General features: G+C 40.7%; 1 protein-coding gene across 1 annotated transcript; it reads right to left on the bottom strand.

Moving 5' to 3' along the window:
* Positions 1-7,734: 7,734 nt before the first annotated feature.
* Positions 7,735-15,369, bottom strand: and2 (actinodin2; the record flags this gene model as incomplete). The annotated part of the gene is made up of 6 exons (XM_083928590.1): positions 7,735-8,136; positions 8,363-9,259; positions 9,772-9,935; positions 11,477-11,521; positions 13,138-13,260; positions 15,318-15,369. 6 exons carry the CDS (start codon positions 15,367-15,369, stop codon positions 7,735-7,737), a joined length of 1,683 nt encoding a protein of 560 aa, XP_083784716.1.
* Between the last annotated feature and the right edge of the window lie 3,841 nt (positions 15,370-19,210).

The following is a 19,210-nucleotide window of genomic DNA, read 5'->3' as shown; positions in this document are numbered from 1 at the left end:
ATCAAATGTCCCAGAGCTGTCTTGACTCCTTCACCCTTCAGGCCATCTCATCTGTACATCTGTCAATTTCCTTCACTCATTTTCTATTTCACTCCCCTTGTCAGTCTCTCTTTATAGAGACTATATAAAAGAAGTGGATGTAGCTTCAGAAAAGTGAGGCTAATGTGGAAATGTTTAAACCTGCATTCTATCAAATGTCCAGCAGGGGGCGACTCCACTGGTTGCAAAAAGCAGTCAGATTGTATCGAAGTCAATGGGAAAATGATCTTATTCTTACTTGATTTATTACCTCTTCAAACACTTTCCTAATGCGTTTATGGTCTCGAAAGCTAGTCTTATGTCTTCTTCAATATAGCATGATGATAATTTTGTAGAATATGGTTCCATTTAAACTGAAAACACAGGTCAACGCGTCTCCCTGCCGCAGAGCTGTAATTCTTGCGGCAAGCGACAATCCGCTTCTTTTCTTGTGTTTATAGTGTTAGAGTTAAATAGACGATAAAGCATCACAGTGGCCTATTTTATACAGTCTGTGGTCTCTCTCTAAGTCTCCATCTGTCCATGTGTTTTGCCATTCTCCTCTCAGCCTGCTGTATCTTTGTGCAAATATCCATCATAAACCACAGCTTTCCCTTCGCTCCCATTCCGTCTTCTTCGCCCTGCTCCTCCTCTTCCTCGTTCATCGTGGTGTGAGTAATGCTGACGAATGACAGGCGGCTCCAGGTTTACCCATGGGTCTGATCTCTGCTGGCAGAGCCGCCGAGCTAGGACAGATCGATGACAAAGCCTGTCAGGGCAGCTCACTGTTATTCAAGGCTAGATTGCATCTGAAAGACCATACACCATGCAGTTAATGAATTAAAGAAGTGGCCAGCCAACACTGATCAGATCAGCTGACAACCATCAATATCTTCGTTTTTTACGGCGGTTTATGGGAAGACAGAGTGATTGCAATAATAGCAATTAGCTCCAGAGCTAAGAAACAGAGAAAATAACTCAAAGAGAGACATCTTTTGAACCTGACAAATACGGTCCATCTTACTTGTGTCTGAATCTTTCAAACACATCTCCTCAGCAGATTGGAGTTGCTCATAAGCCTGTGAATGTTCTTATTTGTCCAGGTCATCGTTATCCTCAAAGCAATTTCAGTCAGCTGATTGGAGTTGCTCGTTTGTGGTGAAGAACGACAACCTCTTTGTCACTTCAGTGTTGAAATTAAATGTATAAAATTATATTATATTATATATATAAAATGTCAGTAATGACTCGATTAATTTGGCTGAACGCACAACGCTCCTCATCAGTGGTCGCTGATGACAATGGGCCGCAACAAGTGGACAGTCACACCAGGATTTCTGTAAGCTATTATTTTGACACACACTGGAGCAGCTCAGCACACACCTGGAATACTGTACATTTCACAGATGTTTACACATTCAAAGTAACGCTAACATGTAGCACACGCCACATACCTCAAGCAGGGAGAGCAGGACCACCACGCTGGGCGGAAGAGAAAGCTTACTGTTTATTTCCGGGAGAATGATCTGGAAATATCCCTGAATTGGCTGTATTGTGTAGGTCAACCACACATTTTCACTATAGAGAGAATAATAAACATTTCAACGATGCACTAATAGCATTGGCATTGGCACACGATAATGTACACACTCCCCCTGCAAACAGTGATATAAGATTTGCTGCACAACTACATCATCCTAAATAATTTACATTAGCATGAACACCACTGATGATAATGTAGCACCGACTATAAAGTTATTATGCCATTAATCCATTAAAATATCAAATTGTTGCCAAGAATACTACATTGCTGAGTTGAGATTAGAGTCAAAGAGAAAAAATCAGTTCTGCGCGTGTGACGTCGTCGTGGTAGGCTTTTGGACAGTAAGATCAGGAGTGGAGGTGGTATGAACTGCCTTCGGCAGGGTGGAAAGGAGGAGAGAGAGAAGTTTGTCGTCTTGGTTCAGACAGCAGAGCCTCTGTGTTGCTGTTTTTCAATCCCCATTAAATTGATATTGATTTTGAGATTACAAATTACTGTTGGCAGGGACTAATAATTAAGTAATCGACTCATTAGCATGGTGAAGCTAAAAACTAATTACTTTATTAGTAATGAGTAAGAAATGACATTTTTTGAGTGGCGTAAGGAGCCCAACATGGTCTGGTTGACTTTTAGGGATTATGAAGAGTGAAAAAGAGAAAGCATGCTGTCATTTCATTTCTCCACCGTCTAATTCTACATATCCCTGCTTTGCCAGGTTGATTGTTATTGTTCTACAGTTGTGATAGTTTGCAGTTGTTGTCCAGTTAGCGATCAAGCTAACCAGGTAGCTAGCTGTTTGGGGTAGCAAAAAAATGAAATGAAAAAGTTTCACAAAAAACTAAAATCTATCTTTAGGAGTAATTTGTATGCTAATTTGAGCTTTCATAATCGCATTAGTAACACATGGGTTGCCTTTTGCCATCAGGTATCAGTCAGAGGTTATTTTGATCCCAGTCTGGCTGCGGTAGGGTGACAAACGTCGGCTAAAGCCAGAACAAGCGCCGCCAACCCAGAGCTCAGAGCAGAATGCCAATATTTCTGGTATTTTGATTGGTAGAATAGCTGCGTGGTAGAATATTATTTTCCTTTCATGAGAGGCAGCTACAGGTACGAGATTCTTCCATGAATTCATGCATCCATTCATCCAGCTATAGTACACACTGCAGAAATATCATTGATTGGATGGGCCACTAACACGTTAGCCTACTTAGTAACGCTACTCTAATCAGACTCCTTTTTTTTCAGTAACCAGTAGGCCAGTCAAACATGTTTCTATTTCCAAATCAGTAGTCAGATTAAAGTTACTTACCTAAGTCACTGTGTGTTACTGTGCGGGACAGATGGGTGGGTGTACTGTAAACTACCAGGCACTTAAATTCATCTGATGAAATAACACAATTACTTTACTATATATATATATATATATAACAGGCTTATACAGTCTTGGCAGGGGAGAAAGCTCTTTAAATGTCTTGATGTAATTACTTACAAAGCTGCAGGCTTTTCTTCTGGTAAAAAAAATATCGAGGGCCAGATTTATTAGAGGGAATGTTGTTTGTGCAGGAAAACTGATTTTAGTGCAGGAACAGAAGCAGCACCTTTCAGTCTCTGTGGGGTGTGTCTCCATGTTCGTGGTCTCCCTGTGACTTACAGCTGACTTCAAACCATGAATGTTGAGAGGGCAACAAGGTGATAACAAAGGAGCGGCAGCTTCTGTGTTATGTTTCATGTGTTTAGCAGTGCAGCAAAAATAATGATGGATTAAACACATAATCAGCCTAATTTTAGCTTAATATATTTGGAATAACATAATTTAAACAAACTAGGTAATTTTCAAGAAAACTAAATAAAAGTTACATCCGAAAATACATCTATATACAAAAAAGTTATTTCACTTAATGCAAAAACAAACTGGGAGCTTAGTCAGCGCTGACCTTTCAAGCAGCTGGCTCTCTCTGCCTGTCACACTCACTTTCCTCACACAACTTTGAGTCTCCCACTCTGCTAATCATTTGCATGATCCATCATTTCTTTGAAATAGCAAAAATTAATAATAACACGGAGAACAGAAACCGGTCCACAAAACATAATTATCATTTGTATCTCAAGTGCACAGGTGCCTCGATTGCCAGATTCAACACCCTGTCAATTTTACGGCATGAGTGTAACTTTTTCACTGTAATGCCTCTCTCGTATAAAAAGCATTAAGCTCCAGAAGATGAGGCGAAGAAAATGAAATCCCATTCTTCACGTTGCTACTTTAGACTCCGTCAGTCCACTGGTGGAGAGTTTTTGCTCGACTACAAAGGCCGCAGACATCAAACACTCAGCCAACCACGCTCAGCGTTTGCTCCATTTCTGTACCACTGAAAAGTGTATTTCCCAGTGAGTTATTAATACATGCTGTGTATCCGATAGTTTTGTCAGTCATGCCTCTATATAATGGATTCAGGATATAAAGGGTTGTTGGTGCAGAGGACAACCTCTATGCCTGTTTATGTCAAGAAAAACCTCTGATGGAGCACTTTTTTATGAAACCAATGTCAGTAAAAAGCAGAAGCTTACCATGGACTCTCCATGCATAATGTAGGCCTGTTGATATAAATGTTCTGATGTGAATGACCCAGGAAAAAGACACACTGCGATATGTGTCTTCTGTCTGTCAGGTACAGACAGAAGCTGGCGGGAAAAGGGTTTTCACGGCAGATAAATTCATCAGTTTCTTCGTAATTAACACAAAACAGGGAGCCGTGATAAAACCAGTAGACTAAATACGTTCCACTGTGACAAGCTCAAAGGTGCTTATCTTGATATCATAATGTTTAAAATCCACAGCAATTATTCTTCACAGAGGCGTGAAATTGATTCCAAACATTTTCTCTTTCTCCTCCTCACACTGTTTGATCTCTGCTCCCCCGAGACGACCTTTGATGAAATTCAAAATTTTGAGCGACACTTTCATGTAGCTTTTACAATATCTCAGATATCAAAGATTCCTTTTCTTTCATAAATTGGTATGTATTGTTTAGATTAAAGATAAAATGTTTAGTCCCGCATCTAAGAGGAGGTAGTCTAACTGATATGATAACAAAGATGAATTACAGTAGTTAATGTTTTATGGGTTTTACATTCCAACTGTATAGTCTATCGTCTATTAAAACAACTCATGAGACAGCAGGTACAGACAGCTGGTGCACCTGTATTGAAACATTAAGTGAAGCACAGACAGCCTCAATATTTGGAGCCTGTGGAGATCAGTGCCACCTGCTGGAGGCTGCATGTAAATATTAGGGTTCCCACTTCAAATTGAAGGGAAACATTTTTGCATGATGCCCTTTCTCAAAATGATTTTGACTTGATTAAAGAAATACTTTTATTGGATTGAGGCGGAGTGAAGCAAATAAAAAAGTGAAAGACTTGATTTGAAAACTTTCCTTTAAAAGTTGAATATGTTCTGAAATGATTGCCTTTTTATCTGCATTGAGATCAATTGGATCAAACAGCCTAAAGCAGTGGTGAAATAAGAATTTAGTTTGTTTTTTTACTTAAGTAAAAGTAGCAATACAGTGTAAAGATTCTCTGTTACAAGTAAAAGCACTGTTTTCAAAATGTTGCTTTAGTAAATGTGCAAAAGTACCTATGCAGAATCATGTATACTATATTATTGGATTGTAATCACTGTTGCATCAATCACAATGGGAATCTTAACCTACAAGTATAATAAAACATCATTATCTATTTGTTGGATATATTTTGTATTATTAATCTGAATCTCTGAAGTAACTTAAGTTATCAAATATATGTAGAGTAATGCATAAGCAAATTAAAGTACAATAAAAGTGTAAAATCCTGACTGAACTTGAATGAAACTTGTCTTGCTTCAGAACGTTTTAATTCCAGGATAACTTAACTTAGCACAAGTTTAAACGTTTCAGGACAGCAGCTACAATTAGGAACATACCTCCATGGGGCTTTCTGGAGTGCATGTTGTGTTCAGGCAGTCATTACTGGACCCGGCTGTGTGTTATCTGCCTTTAAAACTGTCAGAAGCAGCAGTAGCAGCAGTGTTTGTCTCCTCGAGGCGACTGCTGTGTCTCGGAACTGCTGAAAAGTTGGTTATTGAAAAGCAGACTTCAGTCCTTGTAGCCCACAGCTGCAGTTCATATCTAAAGTACAAGGTTTCAAAATACCACGGCTGATCTTTTAGTATTTCTCTTCTTTTTACAACCACCTTGAGGTTGTAAAAATATGTTCATTTATCAACCGAAGACTAAATTTGTAGTTGTATTTTGTCAGCTGGTAAACTAAAGGCTTCAGTATGGACACACACTGCATGATGCATCTGTTGTGTGATATGCAAATATGAATCCTTCTGCTCATACATGACCGTGTGTGTTTGAGAATACAAACACCTGCTCCCACAGTCACAGTTAAGGTTAGCAGTTTTGATACAACATCCTTACAACATACAGAAATCGTCATCATGTTGCCCGACCAGGCCCTTATTTTAAGATTTACTTTTCTTAACCATTATACTGTTATTCAGACGGTTGTGGACAACTTTGATATTGTTATTGGAAACACAAGTTGTTGTCGAGTGTTTAGCCATGCTAGCAGTGTGGCTAGCATTCAGTTCTTAAACTTTTAGTCTCGCTCCATCATCAGGCCTGTGTTTTTTATCCGTCCAATACTTTGGTTTATGACCAAATTCCTGCAAATGACATTCCCATCAGACCAGAGCCAGTCCTAACCTTCCTGCCTTGAGATAAATTCTGCTCAAGGGCCCTCCGACCTGACCCATGAGCCATGTAACCCATTTGCTACACAGTCACACCTGACACCCCAGTGCTCCCTCGACAATCCTCCCTCCTTTACAGTTTGATCCATCTGTCAGTCTGAGAATAAGTAGATCTTTGCAGAACAGAATGAGGTATGAACACACAATATTTATTTAATAGAATATTTTCTATAGGATATTAAGAACATTTAATATTAAAATCAACATGAATAAGAAAATGTAGAAAATAACAAAATATAACATTGAGCTTTGGCTCTGCTGTTTGGTAACTAGTCCGGTCCTCACAATATTAAACAGTAAGTTTTGGCTAAACATGAGCCTATATGATTTGGCTGCAGCTTTATGTCTCAAAACAGTGAAATAAAACCTATACGGCTGTGTGATTAACTCTGTTATGCATTGTGCCTGTAGGCAGCCTGCCGCTATATAAGATAGTCTATTATATCTATTTTAATATTTTTTGAAACACTTAATTCAGTCTCTCAACAAAGGTATTCATCCATTTTTAAATGTATGTTATTACACTAATTACCTAGAAAACACTAATCACAAAACGTAATCGCAGGCTTTCCAGCTTTCTTTCTCAAAAATGCATCTGTAGGTCATTGGAGATATTGCAGTGAGGGGTGGACTACTATAATGCAAAACCCGTATTTGTGGTGATTATCTGTGAATCTAAAATGTGTAGATGAAGCAATTATGACCTATTTTTTTATAAACGTGGGACATAAACTGGTGCCAGCTGGTTCTACTACATGCTGTATATTAGTTACAACATCTGGAGGCAGATGTGATGAAATGCTGTGTGCATAGGCTCCATAGTTAAAGTCAGTCAGAATAAAACCAGGCTGATGGTTCAAGTTTTTTTAAATCATTTTAATTAATTTTATTTAGAACTTCATAGAAACTAAACAGATGGAGAATTATGAGGTTTGGAGTTACAGAAAAATGTGAAAAACAACATTAAATAGGGTAACTCAAATGGAAACAGAGAATGTACAACAGAGAGAAATTCTTGCCCGCTAACACAAATTCCAACTACCCCTAAACTATCACACATCTTTACATACAACGCTTTTCTACAAACATACAAACATGAAGTATTTGATACACAAGTTTCACATGTTCTATGTTGCTTGGCCCTCTTGAATTCTTCCTTTTTTTTATAAAAACAGACCAAAACTAGGATACCTTCAGATTTTCTGAGAAAATCATTATTAAAACTGCAATATTTTCTGATATTTTATAGTTTTGTATGGACTTATTTTGTAAAAGGCTGTGGTCCATGAAGTCCATAAAGATTAGGACCTACAGAGTGGGCTCCATTCTGCCGGGTAGATTATCAAGCAGGTGTTGATTCTGTTATTTCTGAAATCTACTTGTGCTGGCTCATGACGCCCCTGAGGAAGTCTTCAAAGCGTGGGACGGCGGCCTCCTTGGCAGGCTCATCAGCAGCTTCCTCCTTAGTAGCTGCGGGCTCATCAGCAGCTGCAGCTGGCTCTGCGCGACGCAGGCGGCAGTTGTAGTCGAACTCGGGGTCGCAGTCGGGGTCGGGCAGGATTATGCCGTCCTTGGCTGGCTTTGGGGCCTCGATTCCGGAGGGTGAAGCAAACTTGCCACAGTTGGGGTCGAAGGGATGGCAGAAGGGCTTGGCTGGAGCCTTGATGTCAGCCTTGGCCTTGGGGCCAGACATCACCGGGGTGCAGTCTTTGTCATAGTGCACATAGCAGTCGTAGCCCTCCTTGGTCTTGCCACGGATGCCAAGCTTGTAGCGGACCTGGTTGATTGATTGATTTGTGTTTTTGGTTCAGAACAGATGCAAAGCAGATCATATACAGCAAGTGAAAGCATTATGCAACACCCATTCTAATTTCACTACCTCATTTAATAAACCAAATGAAAAGGAATAAACTATTAATAGAACCATTCAACGAGCAAGATTACACTAGATTAGTCAAAACATTTAACTATAGTATCCTAGTAGCAGGACTTCAAATTCAGACCTGGTGCTCGGGGATCTGTGGAGCAGGCTTGCGCAGGGCAGCAGCGGCTGCCAGTATGCAGAATGGGTCATAGCGAGGGTCGCAGGTCAGAGGAGCAGCAGGAGGAGGTGCGGGCACGTCCTTGGGCGCGTACTCCAGCACGGGCTTGGTGAGGCCGGACAGCTTGGTGGCGGTCAGGGGGTTGCATCCGGCGTCAAAGAGAGGGTTGCAGTGTTGCTCTTTCGGGGCCTCCTCTGCAGCGAGGGGAGCGGGAGCAGCGACGTTGGTCACACACAGAGGGTCGACTGCTGGGTCACAGCTGGGGTAGAGCAGGTGGTAGAAGCCGGTGGGGGCTTTGTGAACCAGAGGGGGCATGCAGTAGGGGTCCTTGGGGTCACATTTGAGGGCGGCGTAGGATGGGGCTGGACCAGGGGCCGGGCGGTAGCCATAAGCTGCCCTCAGGTGATACTGCAGACACTCCACATCCTCAGGGTTGCAGATCCTCAGCAGCTCAGACCTCTGTCCATCACTGAGGAATGGCTCCAGGACAGGGGCATAGTAGTAGAAGCCGGTGGGGCTCTTCAGGGGCATGGGAAGCATGGGGGTTAGGATAGGGGCTGGCACCTTGGCTGGAGCTGGCTCTGGCTCCGGGGCAGCCTTATGGGCGAGGGGGAATAGGCAGTAAGGGTCAAGGTAAGGGTTGCACATCCTGACGGCAGCAGACTTGATGGGGGCGGGCATCACTACTGCAGCCTTCGGCTTGCTGGTGGACTCGGAGATGCACTCTGGATCATCTGAATTGGCACAAGTTTTGTAGATTTCACTGAGATGCTTGAGGTAGTGGTTAAAGGTCGGGCCCTCCTCTGACCTGTGCTTGTTCTGCAGGTAGGCCAGGTACAGACGATCCAGATCCTCAACCTGAAATATTGGGTGAAAAGATCACACAATCATAAATCTACTCTGACTCCATATGGTTTGCATGCCATAGAGAGCAAAAATGAAACTAAAAATAAAATCATTTAAAACAAAGCCCTTGGTAGATGAACACTTTCACACAAATCCTCTGAAGAGCGATGTTCTTTTTCAGCTCATTGTCTTGTTAATCATCCATACAGCCCAACTCTTAAACCACAGAGCATCCACTGGGACCAGAACACATGCTGCAACATGACTTGAATTGATGAGTAACTTGATAATTGCATAATAGGAGGGCAATGTCATGCTTTTACTTTTATGTACACTTACATAACACTTTTTTTTATCATGGTCACGAGCTGTTTCAATCTTTTTGACATGAAATATTGAGTACATCTACAATACGAATAAATAAACTCTCCTTAAAATGAAAACTGGTTTATAAGAGGGAAAAAAGCACTGAATCATAATCCTCGGAGAAACTGAATAATTAATGTGCAACAAACTCCACTCACTCCCTCCTGGTTGTGGCTGTCCATGAAGTACTTGTACCATCCCCAGAAGTCTGGCAGGCGTTTGAACTGGGGCACAGCCAAGACAGGGACGTTCCTTTTGTTGCGGACCAGTGTGTTCAGGTTCTCCATGGCCTCCGCCTTCACATCACCAGACACCGCATGCTCTGAGGGCAGAGAGCGAACTCAACAAAGTGTGCCGGAGCCAGAATTTACAAATGATGTAGAAAGATCCGAGGGAGAGAGACATGTTTTCAATTGCACAGTGTGTGTATTTTTATGTCATCAGACTCATGATAATCTTAATTACTATTTCACTATTTAAAGGCCCAGATAATCCGCATCAGAATCAGAAATACTTTAATAATCCCAGGGGGAAGTTGTTTAAGAAGAAAATAACAGGAAAGTCTTAGTTATGTTGCATACTTTACTTTTATTTATGTAACGGCATAATATAGTAAGTGGAATATTGTGTGGACCTAATTTTTTATATATATAATCATGTAAAGCACTTAGAGTAAGTAAGTTATTTGATAGATTTGTATTGTGAACTGAGTGTGAAAATCATCTGCAATTCAACGTATACACAAGAAGCAACATCTTAAGGCCTAAATAACTGCATGCTTTGTGATTAATTAATCTAGATTCATTGCTCATTGCATATATTAATATTTAGGCATTTAACAATATTTGAATGGATTTTGTTAGACGAGTGAATCAATGAAAAGATATTGAGCTGGATCGAATATTGAACTATTTCAGCTATACTATTTGGCTGTCATGATTTGCCATCTGCTTCCATTTATCAAAATCTACCTACCACCACCTCTTAAGCTCAATAATTAGCAAATGATGTTCATGCTGTTATAGCTTTAAGCTGTTTCCTCCTTTATGCTAAGCCAGCTGACTCCTGGCTCTAACATCATATTTACCATGAAGACAAGAGAATGGTCTCATTCTTTCTCTCTAACTTAAGCTCAGTAAATATGCTTATTTCATAAAATATCAAACCATTCCTAGAAGATGTAAAATATTTATGTTTGTGTTTAGCTCAAAATATGTGTTTAAAAGGTTTGTGTACAAGATGTTCCTTGGTATTTGATTTGAATAGATGGGCAGCGTCATATTGCTTGTTTGATGCCTCTGTTATTTCATCTCCCCGGGAACAACTTAGATCTCATATGAAGTGATCCAATACAACAACATCGCAAACTGTAGCCCCTCTGCACTATTCTCTGAGACACTGCCAACAAAAACTGAACACTTGCAGGGTTTTTGGTTTGGATCAGGGCTGCATGATTCATTTCATCATTAACTAATTGGCTGAATACGTTCAATTAGATTAGTTAGTTAATCGCCCGGTCTATTAAATGTTAATATAAAGTAAATAATACAAATGCCCATTAGACTCCTAGATGCCAAAGATGACTTCTTCACTATGCAAAATATCTGGTTAAGTATCATTTGAGGCAAAGAAAATCAAGAAATCATCACATTTGAGAGGCTGGAACCAGCTTATTTGGGCCATTGATTAATCCATATGAAAATAGTGTAGTAATTGGATTGTAATGGTGTGTTATTGTGACCACAGTTACTGGCTGAATAGAAGAGCGTTAGAATAGTTGAATGCTCTCTTATAAATGTCTGTGATTTAAGGTTTTAAAAGTCCAAGCCAATGTGTCCCTCATGCCACGACACAGGTCCTCACCTTCCTCCTCCCTGTGCTGCTCCACTGGAACGGCCCCCAGAAACTCTGTAAAAACAGAAGGAGCATCCACATTAGCAGCAGCAGGGACGCTCGCTGACTAGGACCAGATGTTGAGCTTTCCCCCAACATCAGGAAAACGCTGACCTGTTAATAAGCCCCTGGGTGAAACACGGCAGGTGCTGGGGCTCTGGCGCCCCAACGCAGGCAACATCCTGCAGATTTAACACCCCCCCCTCCTCCTCCTCCTCCTCCTCCTCCTGCAGACCTTCACCCAGCCCCAAGCACACTCTGTTTGGCTTTGAGCCAGAACGGTGGAGTTTGTGCAACTACTGGGGGCCTCCTTAAAGTTAACCTGTAAAACTACAAAGAGTCGGCCCTCACACAAACCAATTACCAATGCACTGTAAACATGGAAGGCTGGAGGGAGGAGACACGTCTGTGTACATCCCTGTTTCCACATGTGGAGTGTCTTCTGCTCCACCGGGGGTTTCCTTCAGAAGTTTACGACTATGAGAAAACAAGCCAAGTCCGCTGATTAAAGCAGAAACTTCTGGTCCTTCTGATTTATTAATGTGGAAAATCTCCCAGAGGAGTAGGAATATATGTCTTTTTATGACTCTAGAAAGATTTACAGGGTGCCTTGCACACCAAGACGGTATGGTATTTGAGTATTAAAGAGATGACAGTAATGATGTCTCTATAATTCTGTACCATGTATTAATGTGCCAGCGCTCAGAAATACTGAGGTCAAGAGCCCGTAATAAAGAAGTACAGAATTATTATCAGAAGAATATATAGTACTATCAAAAGTATCACAAGTATGTGATTGTTATATCGAAGAATATATTGTATTACTATTATTTTATGTTATTATAAATGTTCCTGAAGCGTTAATACGAAAGAAGCATTTTTCATGACTTCACCCCTACAAGCGCAGCTATAAATGTTCAAAGGAACAGTTACCATTATATAGTAAATTTCCATCTCTCTGCCAACTAAATTTTTGCAACAAAGATCAAATAAAGTCAAAATCATTTCAAATGTGTAAATCAAGTCTCACCTGGTAATAAAACAATGGCTAACAGGAATCCTGTGTGGATCAGGAAAAGCGAAGGTCGTCCAACACGTGCCATTTTCTGTTTAATGTGCTTTCTGAGGTAAAAAGACAGAAACAATATTCACTGATCATGTTGTAACAGAACTGTATTTGAGGATACTTAATAAAGCATTACACAGTAATATCAGAAAGTAACTGTACTTTGGCTGTTTTGTGTCTAAGACAATGGACTCTAAACAAAGAGAGAGCTTTTATGTAACTGGCTGATACCAAGACAACAGAGGGGATTGGGGACATGCTGTAACACAGCCTTTTCAGGGATTACTGAGAAAACTAAGACTTTAATTATGAATATCAGAATATCAAATAAAGCCACTCATCTGAACAATCAAACAGGAAAAAGTTTGAAATGTTCTTCTGTATGAAGAATTACAGCTGCTGTACTCAAAAAGAGAGATTGCCTTCTACAGTTTCACACTCACACAAGACCTTCTCACTTTTCATCCAAAGACGAAGAGTGAGGTTGCAGGCAGTGGCTGTGGCTCTATGAACTGCAAACATCTACACTTTAGCAACATGCAGCATTCACACCAGTCATCCTTACCTGCAACGGTGCTGAAGTTCTGGCCTCCTGTGATCACCTCTGGATCCAGCGGCTCTCTGGATCGAGCTTCTTGAGGGGGGGGCTTGCTGCACTGTGGTTGTCTGAGCTGTCTAAACCCTCTACCTATGGGACAGCCAGGCAAGGAAACATTTTAAAGGAGCCCCCTTGATCATTAAAAACAAAAAGGCATGTCATACGGCTCTGGCATGCTGGTAGGCGCTCCAGGATTGGCTCCTGCGCTGCCATCCGTCCATCCAATAGGGGTCCTGTAATTAGGAGAGGTGAGCAGCACGGCCGCTTTCAGTGGTGAAACATGAACAAGGTGCCATTTAGCACAGTTTCTTTCCTCATAGGTTTGGAATTTGGGGTTAACATGCAAGGTGACATTGCATCTAAGCCACTAGTTGATTTTGAGATTTGAAATTCACATAAACTGCTCAGTGGGCGCGGATTTAAACACTGTATGCTGTTAAATCCACTCAGCTTGAGGCCTCTGTTCCAGGAGAGCAGATTCATAAAGCAGTGCCTGAGGCTGTCACAGAGGTGGTAGTGATAAAACATTCAGTGGAAACAGCAGAGCAAGAGGTAGTCCTGATGATGCACAAGAAGAAGTATATATATATAAAACAAAATCTAGCAGTAAATAACAATAACCTCCTCGAGTGAGTCAGATAAATCTTTCTGTTTTCATTTCAGTGCTTAATCTCCACAGGAACAGTCTCTCTGTAGGAACTGACTGAAAATAATTCTAAAAAATAGACATATATTTCTGAAATAGCTACTGTGTTGCATCAGTATATTGACAAATGTGTCAGCAATATTGTCCAGGATGACAGATACGTGACTCATTTGATTTCAGTGGTGCAATACTACTTCAGACCTTTCACTAGATTTTTTGATGTTGATGTTTTCGAACTTGATGCCCTCCTTGAATTCAGTTACTGAGCCGTTTTATATGGGAGCTTATGAGTCAGAAAAGAGCTGATGTTGTCATTTTTTCGTCCTCATTGGCCAGACAAATAAACCCTTATTTAAAAAAGATCTTAATGTTTTCAAAAATTATTGATGTCAGTGAGAAAACGCAGTTCTTGCGTTTTTTATTTAACAACATGGAGGGAGCTGAAGCCATGAGGAGAGGTAGGCCACTAATGAAGCTGCTGCTGCTGTAGAAGTGCAGGGCCATTAGGACCAGCATGCCAACACTACTGTTTGTTCGGTGCAGGCTCCGGATGTTTGGATTGTGCCACGTAGCATGTACTGCCTCCAGCATGTGTCAGTGGAATATATACAGTATGGAAGCTATGGAAACTATAGAAAACATTAGCAGAAAACAGTTAAACAACTCAACAGGCAGACGTACCCCAACAGTCCGTGACCTCCCATCATGTTAATGTGTTCTTTTTAGTTGATTTTGGATGATTTTGAACACTATCAATGATACAAAAAGTGGATATTACAATAATTTCATGAGAAATGCTTGGTTTGGTAAAGATTTAACATAACTTTCAGCTAACGTTTCAGACTATTCTTAAGCATTTCTTGTACATATAACAACAACAAAAAGTAAGGTGCCGTAATTAATAACACATATTTATTTGTGTGTATTCCGCGTATGAAAAGCAGCAACGTTAATTCTTTCAACCATCCAGCCCACTTTTAACTAATTATTTCAGCCACAATTTTTACCTTACATTAACTCTTCCAACCATTTATCCATACCATAGGCTAGCTATTTCAACCATTTATCATAACGTTTAACTCTTTCAACCGTTTATCCATAACTGTTATCAAACTTAATCTCTTTCAAACATTTATCTTTTTTTCGACTTCCGGTTAGGCTGAGATGGAGTAGACAGGCGGCGAGATTACCATGGTTGTTATTGCTCACTTCTGGGCAGAGCACTGTACAGCCCTCTACACCGAATTCAAAGACCTCTCTGCTGATCTCAAAGCCTCTATTTCAATACTCAAAGCAATGGTGGACCACGTCCATGCCACAGTGTCCGACCACGCTCAGAAGATAGGCTCCTTCGAGGTAACTTCAAATCTACAAGACGCGCGTCTGCTAATGCTGGAGGCCTCCTGTGCCGTGCTAACAGAGAGAAATGTTTAGCTACTGGCTAAAGTCAGCGACCTAGAGTCCCGCAGCTGGCGGATTAATCTCTGTGTGATTGGCGTACCTGAAGCAGTGGAGGGGCCGCGGCCGACAGCCTTCTTCGCAAAGGTTTTCATCACCAGAATGTGACACCTCACGTATTAAGAGTGTGTGGATGAGCCACCTATTCCACTCGAAATGTACAGATAGAGTTAGAGGGGCAACTATCATCATTCATAAAAGGGTCCTGTTTGAGCCGACAAATGTAATCCAAGATACTGACGGCCGCTATGTCATAGTTTCAGGCACACTCCAGAACACACCAGTGGTCTTAGTTTCAGTTTATGCGCCCACCTGGGACGATGAAGAGTTTTTTACAAGGCTAACGCTGACAGTCATCGCATTATCATAGGCGGAGACTTCAACCTGGTGCAGGATGTGACTCTTGAAAGATCTTCTCCCACACAGGTTATGCTATCCAAATCAGCACACATAGTAAAAACATATGCATCACAGAGGGGAATTTGGGATCCTTGGAGGTCTAGAAACCCCCATGAGAAAGCTTTCTCCTTGTTTTCCCATGTACACCACACATTCTCCCGAATCGATTTCTTCTTAATCGATAACAACCTCCTCAACTGCGTGAATGCATGTAAATATTAATCAATAATCCCTTCTGACCACGCCCCTACCACAGTTGACATTAGTTTTCCACGAGATACAATTCCACGTTCACCATGGAGGTTCAGCTCACACTTATTGTCGGATAGTAAGTTTAAAGATTTTGTTGCGACTCAAATCCACTCTTACATAGAGTTTAACAACACACCTGATGTCAGCAGTGGCACTTAAAGCTACTATCGAAGGACAAGTGATATCCTATGTTTCTCAAATGAGGAGAGCTGAACGGGCTAGGCTGGTGGAAATTGTGGCGGAACTGGAAAAACTTGATGGGACCCCCCACCCCCATATAAGAAACGGCTTCTTCTGCATTCAGACCATGGCCTCTTAATGACACACAAAGTTGAGAGACAGCTGCGACAATCCAAACAAAGCTTTTTGAGGAGAATATTTCCCTCTCAAACGTGGGACCCAGCAGGGCTGTCCGCTCTCACCCTTGTTGTTCAACATAGCCATCGAGCCGTTAGCCATCTGGCTTAGAACCCACAAGGAGTTTGTAGGCATCACTTGTTTTGGTCTAGTTCACAAACCCTCCTTATATGCTGATGACTTCTTATTTATTTCAATCCTGAATCAGTTTGGACACCTATCGGGGTATAAGTTGAATATTCAGAAGAGTGAGTTATTTTTTGTCGACAACTTGGCGAGATCACTCCGAACAATCCATATTTCCCTTTAAAACAGCTGACAAGGGGTATTTGGAGGTGACTCATCACCAGCTTCTTCAGGGACCTTTTCCAGCAGCTATTAGATAAATTCAAGTGAGACTTGTCTAGATGGGCGGGCCTCCCCCTGTCCCATGCAGGCCGGCTTAACTGTTTGCTAAGTTAATCTCTTTCAAACATTTATCCATAACTTAGGCTAGCTATTTAAACCATAATATATATATAAACCACCAAATATATATAACGTCTTGTATTACAAATTGGGAAACTGTGAGAAACATATGGAGGCAATCCCAGGCCTTTTTTTTGTATTGTGAGGAAGCATACATCTCCTTTAATCATACTGCAAATTCAACTCTTGCTCAGCTAACCTGTAGGCCTCTGACTATTCCTAACTAGTTTCCACACTCCCAAGTTTAATCCTTGTTATTAAATTGAAAAGAAAATGGAATCAGATGATTCTGCCTAACACGTTATCTTCCTTAATTCTGATTCTTTCTGTCATACAGTGTGTCCTCGAGGACTGTGTCCCTTACGCACAGCACACCTCAACCTTGGCTACGATCCCTGCAATTTTTAACTGGGATTGTAGAAGACAAATGCTTGTCATCTTCAGCTTAAAGCTGAACAGCCATTAGGTGAGATGTCTGTCTCTTTCTGTGCATGAAAAATTTACAACTTAACAAAAATTTGGGTGAAAACCCCCATAAAGCGTCTCATGCTACTTGTGAAAGAAAAGCTCATTAAAAACAGACCCTTGTAAAAATGACGATGCCTGTCAAATGCTTTTATGTTAGCACTTTAGTTGTGGTTCAAGTTATGTGTCACATACTGTACAAATAAATCATCAGGAACTCTGTGATTATAATCAAAATTAAAATATTGGGTTAACAAGAAAAAATATTTTTTAAATATGATTTATTGGTATTTCCATGGAAACAAAGAAAAACAGTAGCTGAGATGCACAGTTTAATTTTCTGGCTCTGAACTATTAGTGCTTCAGACAAAACTTATATAGTATAGAAAAACCTCAGACAATTCAGATTTTCCATTCATTTTCATTACATCTGTGTTTCAGTGCAATCACAGACTGAAGCTGTACAGATCTGTGATTTACGAGTGAATATTTACGTTCACAAACATTTCTGTTGCCATATTGTCTAAATTAGCCTCAGCTACTCTGTGGCTAGTGCTAATTATGCTAACATGCTAAACTGAAACATGAAAACGTGTTAGCATTGTCATTGTGGGCATGCAAAGTTAGCTTTTTGCTTAAAGTGCCACTGTGCCTATACAGCTGAAGATGCTATGTAGAGTCTTAATGTAATAACCTAATCCAATCCCTGCATTGTCCTGCAAACCCAGAATCTGGGATTCTTAATACATAATCTCCTTAAAGAGCTCCACAATTGGCATTTATTCTGCAGAGTATTATTTCTGTTCCTTTACAAATTCACAGACAATCATGCCTTGCTGGACAGACTATTCATGACTTTCTAAAGCATTTTTAATACGGTTTACATTATTACATTATTTCCTGCTAATACAGACACATTTGTTAATTGACTCCAATCCTTGAGTATGAACATGGTTCATTTTACGAATCCCCAACAGACAGTGCTTTGTGTGTACTGCTGGTAAATGCACAATCAAGTTTTTGAGTGTAATTAATACCATTGTGTGGTACATAACTGACAGCACAGTCCATTGTTCTGCTGATTTTGTAGAACCTGCAGTTGCATTTTGTGTTCTCCAGAAGCCTCTTATCAGTCTCAGTCTCCTGTGCTGAATAGTAATACGACTCCAGTATGCCGTTGGCCAAACCTAGAAATATTATTGACCTTTATATCAGCATTCTCGTTGGTGCCGATAGTGAGGCAGTCTCATTATACAGTAAATACTTCTCAAATGATAGAATCTATGAATGAAAAACACTTTACACTGTAATGCAAAAACTAGGCTGGTCTCACATGTTCGGTACGCAATTTCTTTGAAGCAGTCTCGCTTTCTGACTGCGGTGATGAAATCTGCAGTCGGAAAGCCGCAGCAGCACTCATATTTTATCTCCGAAAGTTGCCATTTCTTATTTTGTTTATTGATCGCACTGATGAACACACTCGCTCTGTCTGAGAGCGGTCTGATCCCAGAGGTTCCTCGGATTTACTTTACCATGTTGCACTTCATATTCCTGCAGTAAACTGGAATTAATCTGGTAGTTTTAACATGTAAGATAATGGCACAATTCAATATTTGTATAATCTTGCATTGCCAGACTTATTTCCACAGCCCTGTGTGAGCGCTAGAGTATCGTCTGGCTGCACAAGTAAACATTTCGGGATAGGGGGAGAAACTTTTTTACACTCTTTAAACCAATCACAATCATCTTGGGCAGAGCTAAACCCCTGATGCGTCAGGCATTATCCCGGCATTGTACATCCGGTATTAATACATCCGGTAAGCCAGACTAATACTTATATAAATGACCATATCAATTACAAACTTGGTAAAGGTTCCAAGCTCATTTTTGACCTTGGATCAGTAGTTCAGTTTTCTGGAGTTTGCCATAAAGGCCACAACTAACAATGGTTTTCATTATCCTTCAGTCTGTCCATGGTTCAGATGTCTTTGTCTG

The sequence above is a fragment of the Echiichthys vipera genome (genome assembly GCF_963691815.1).
Source record: "Echiichthys vipera genome assembly, chromosome: 15".
In the NCBI taxonomy this organism is placed as follows: Eukaryota; Metazoa; Chordata; class Actinopteri; order Perciformes; family Trachinidae; genus Echiichthys; species Echiichthys vipera.
Note: the sequence above shows the minus strand (reverse complement) of the source record. Positions and strands in the feature narration are given on the sequence as shown.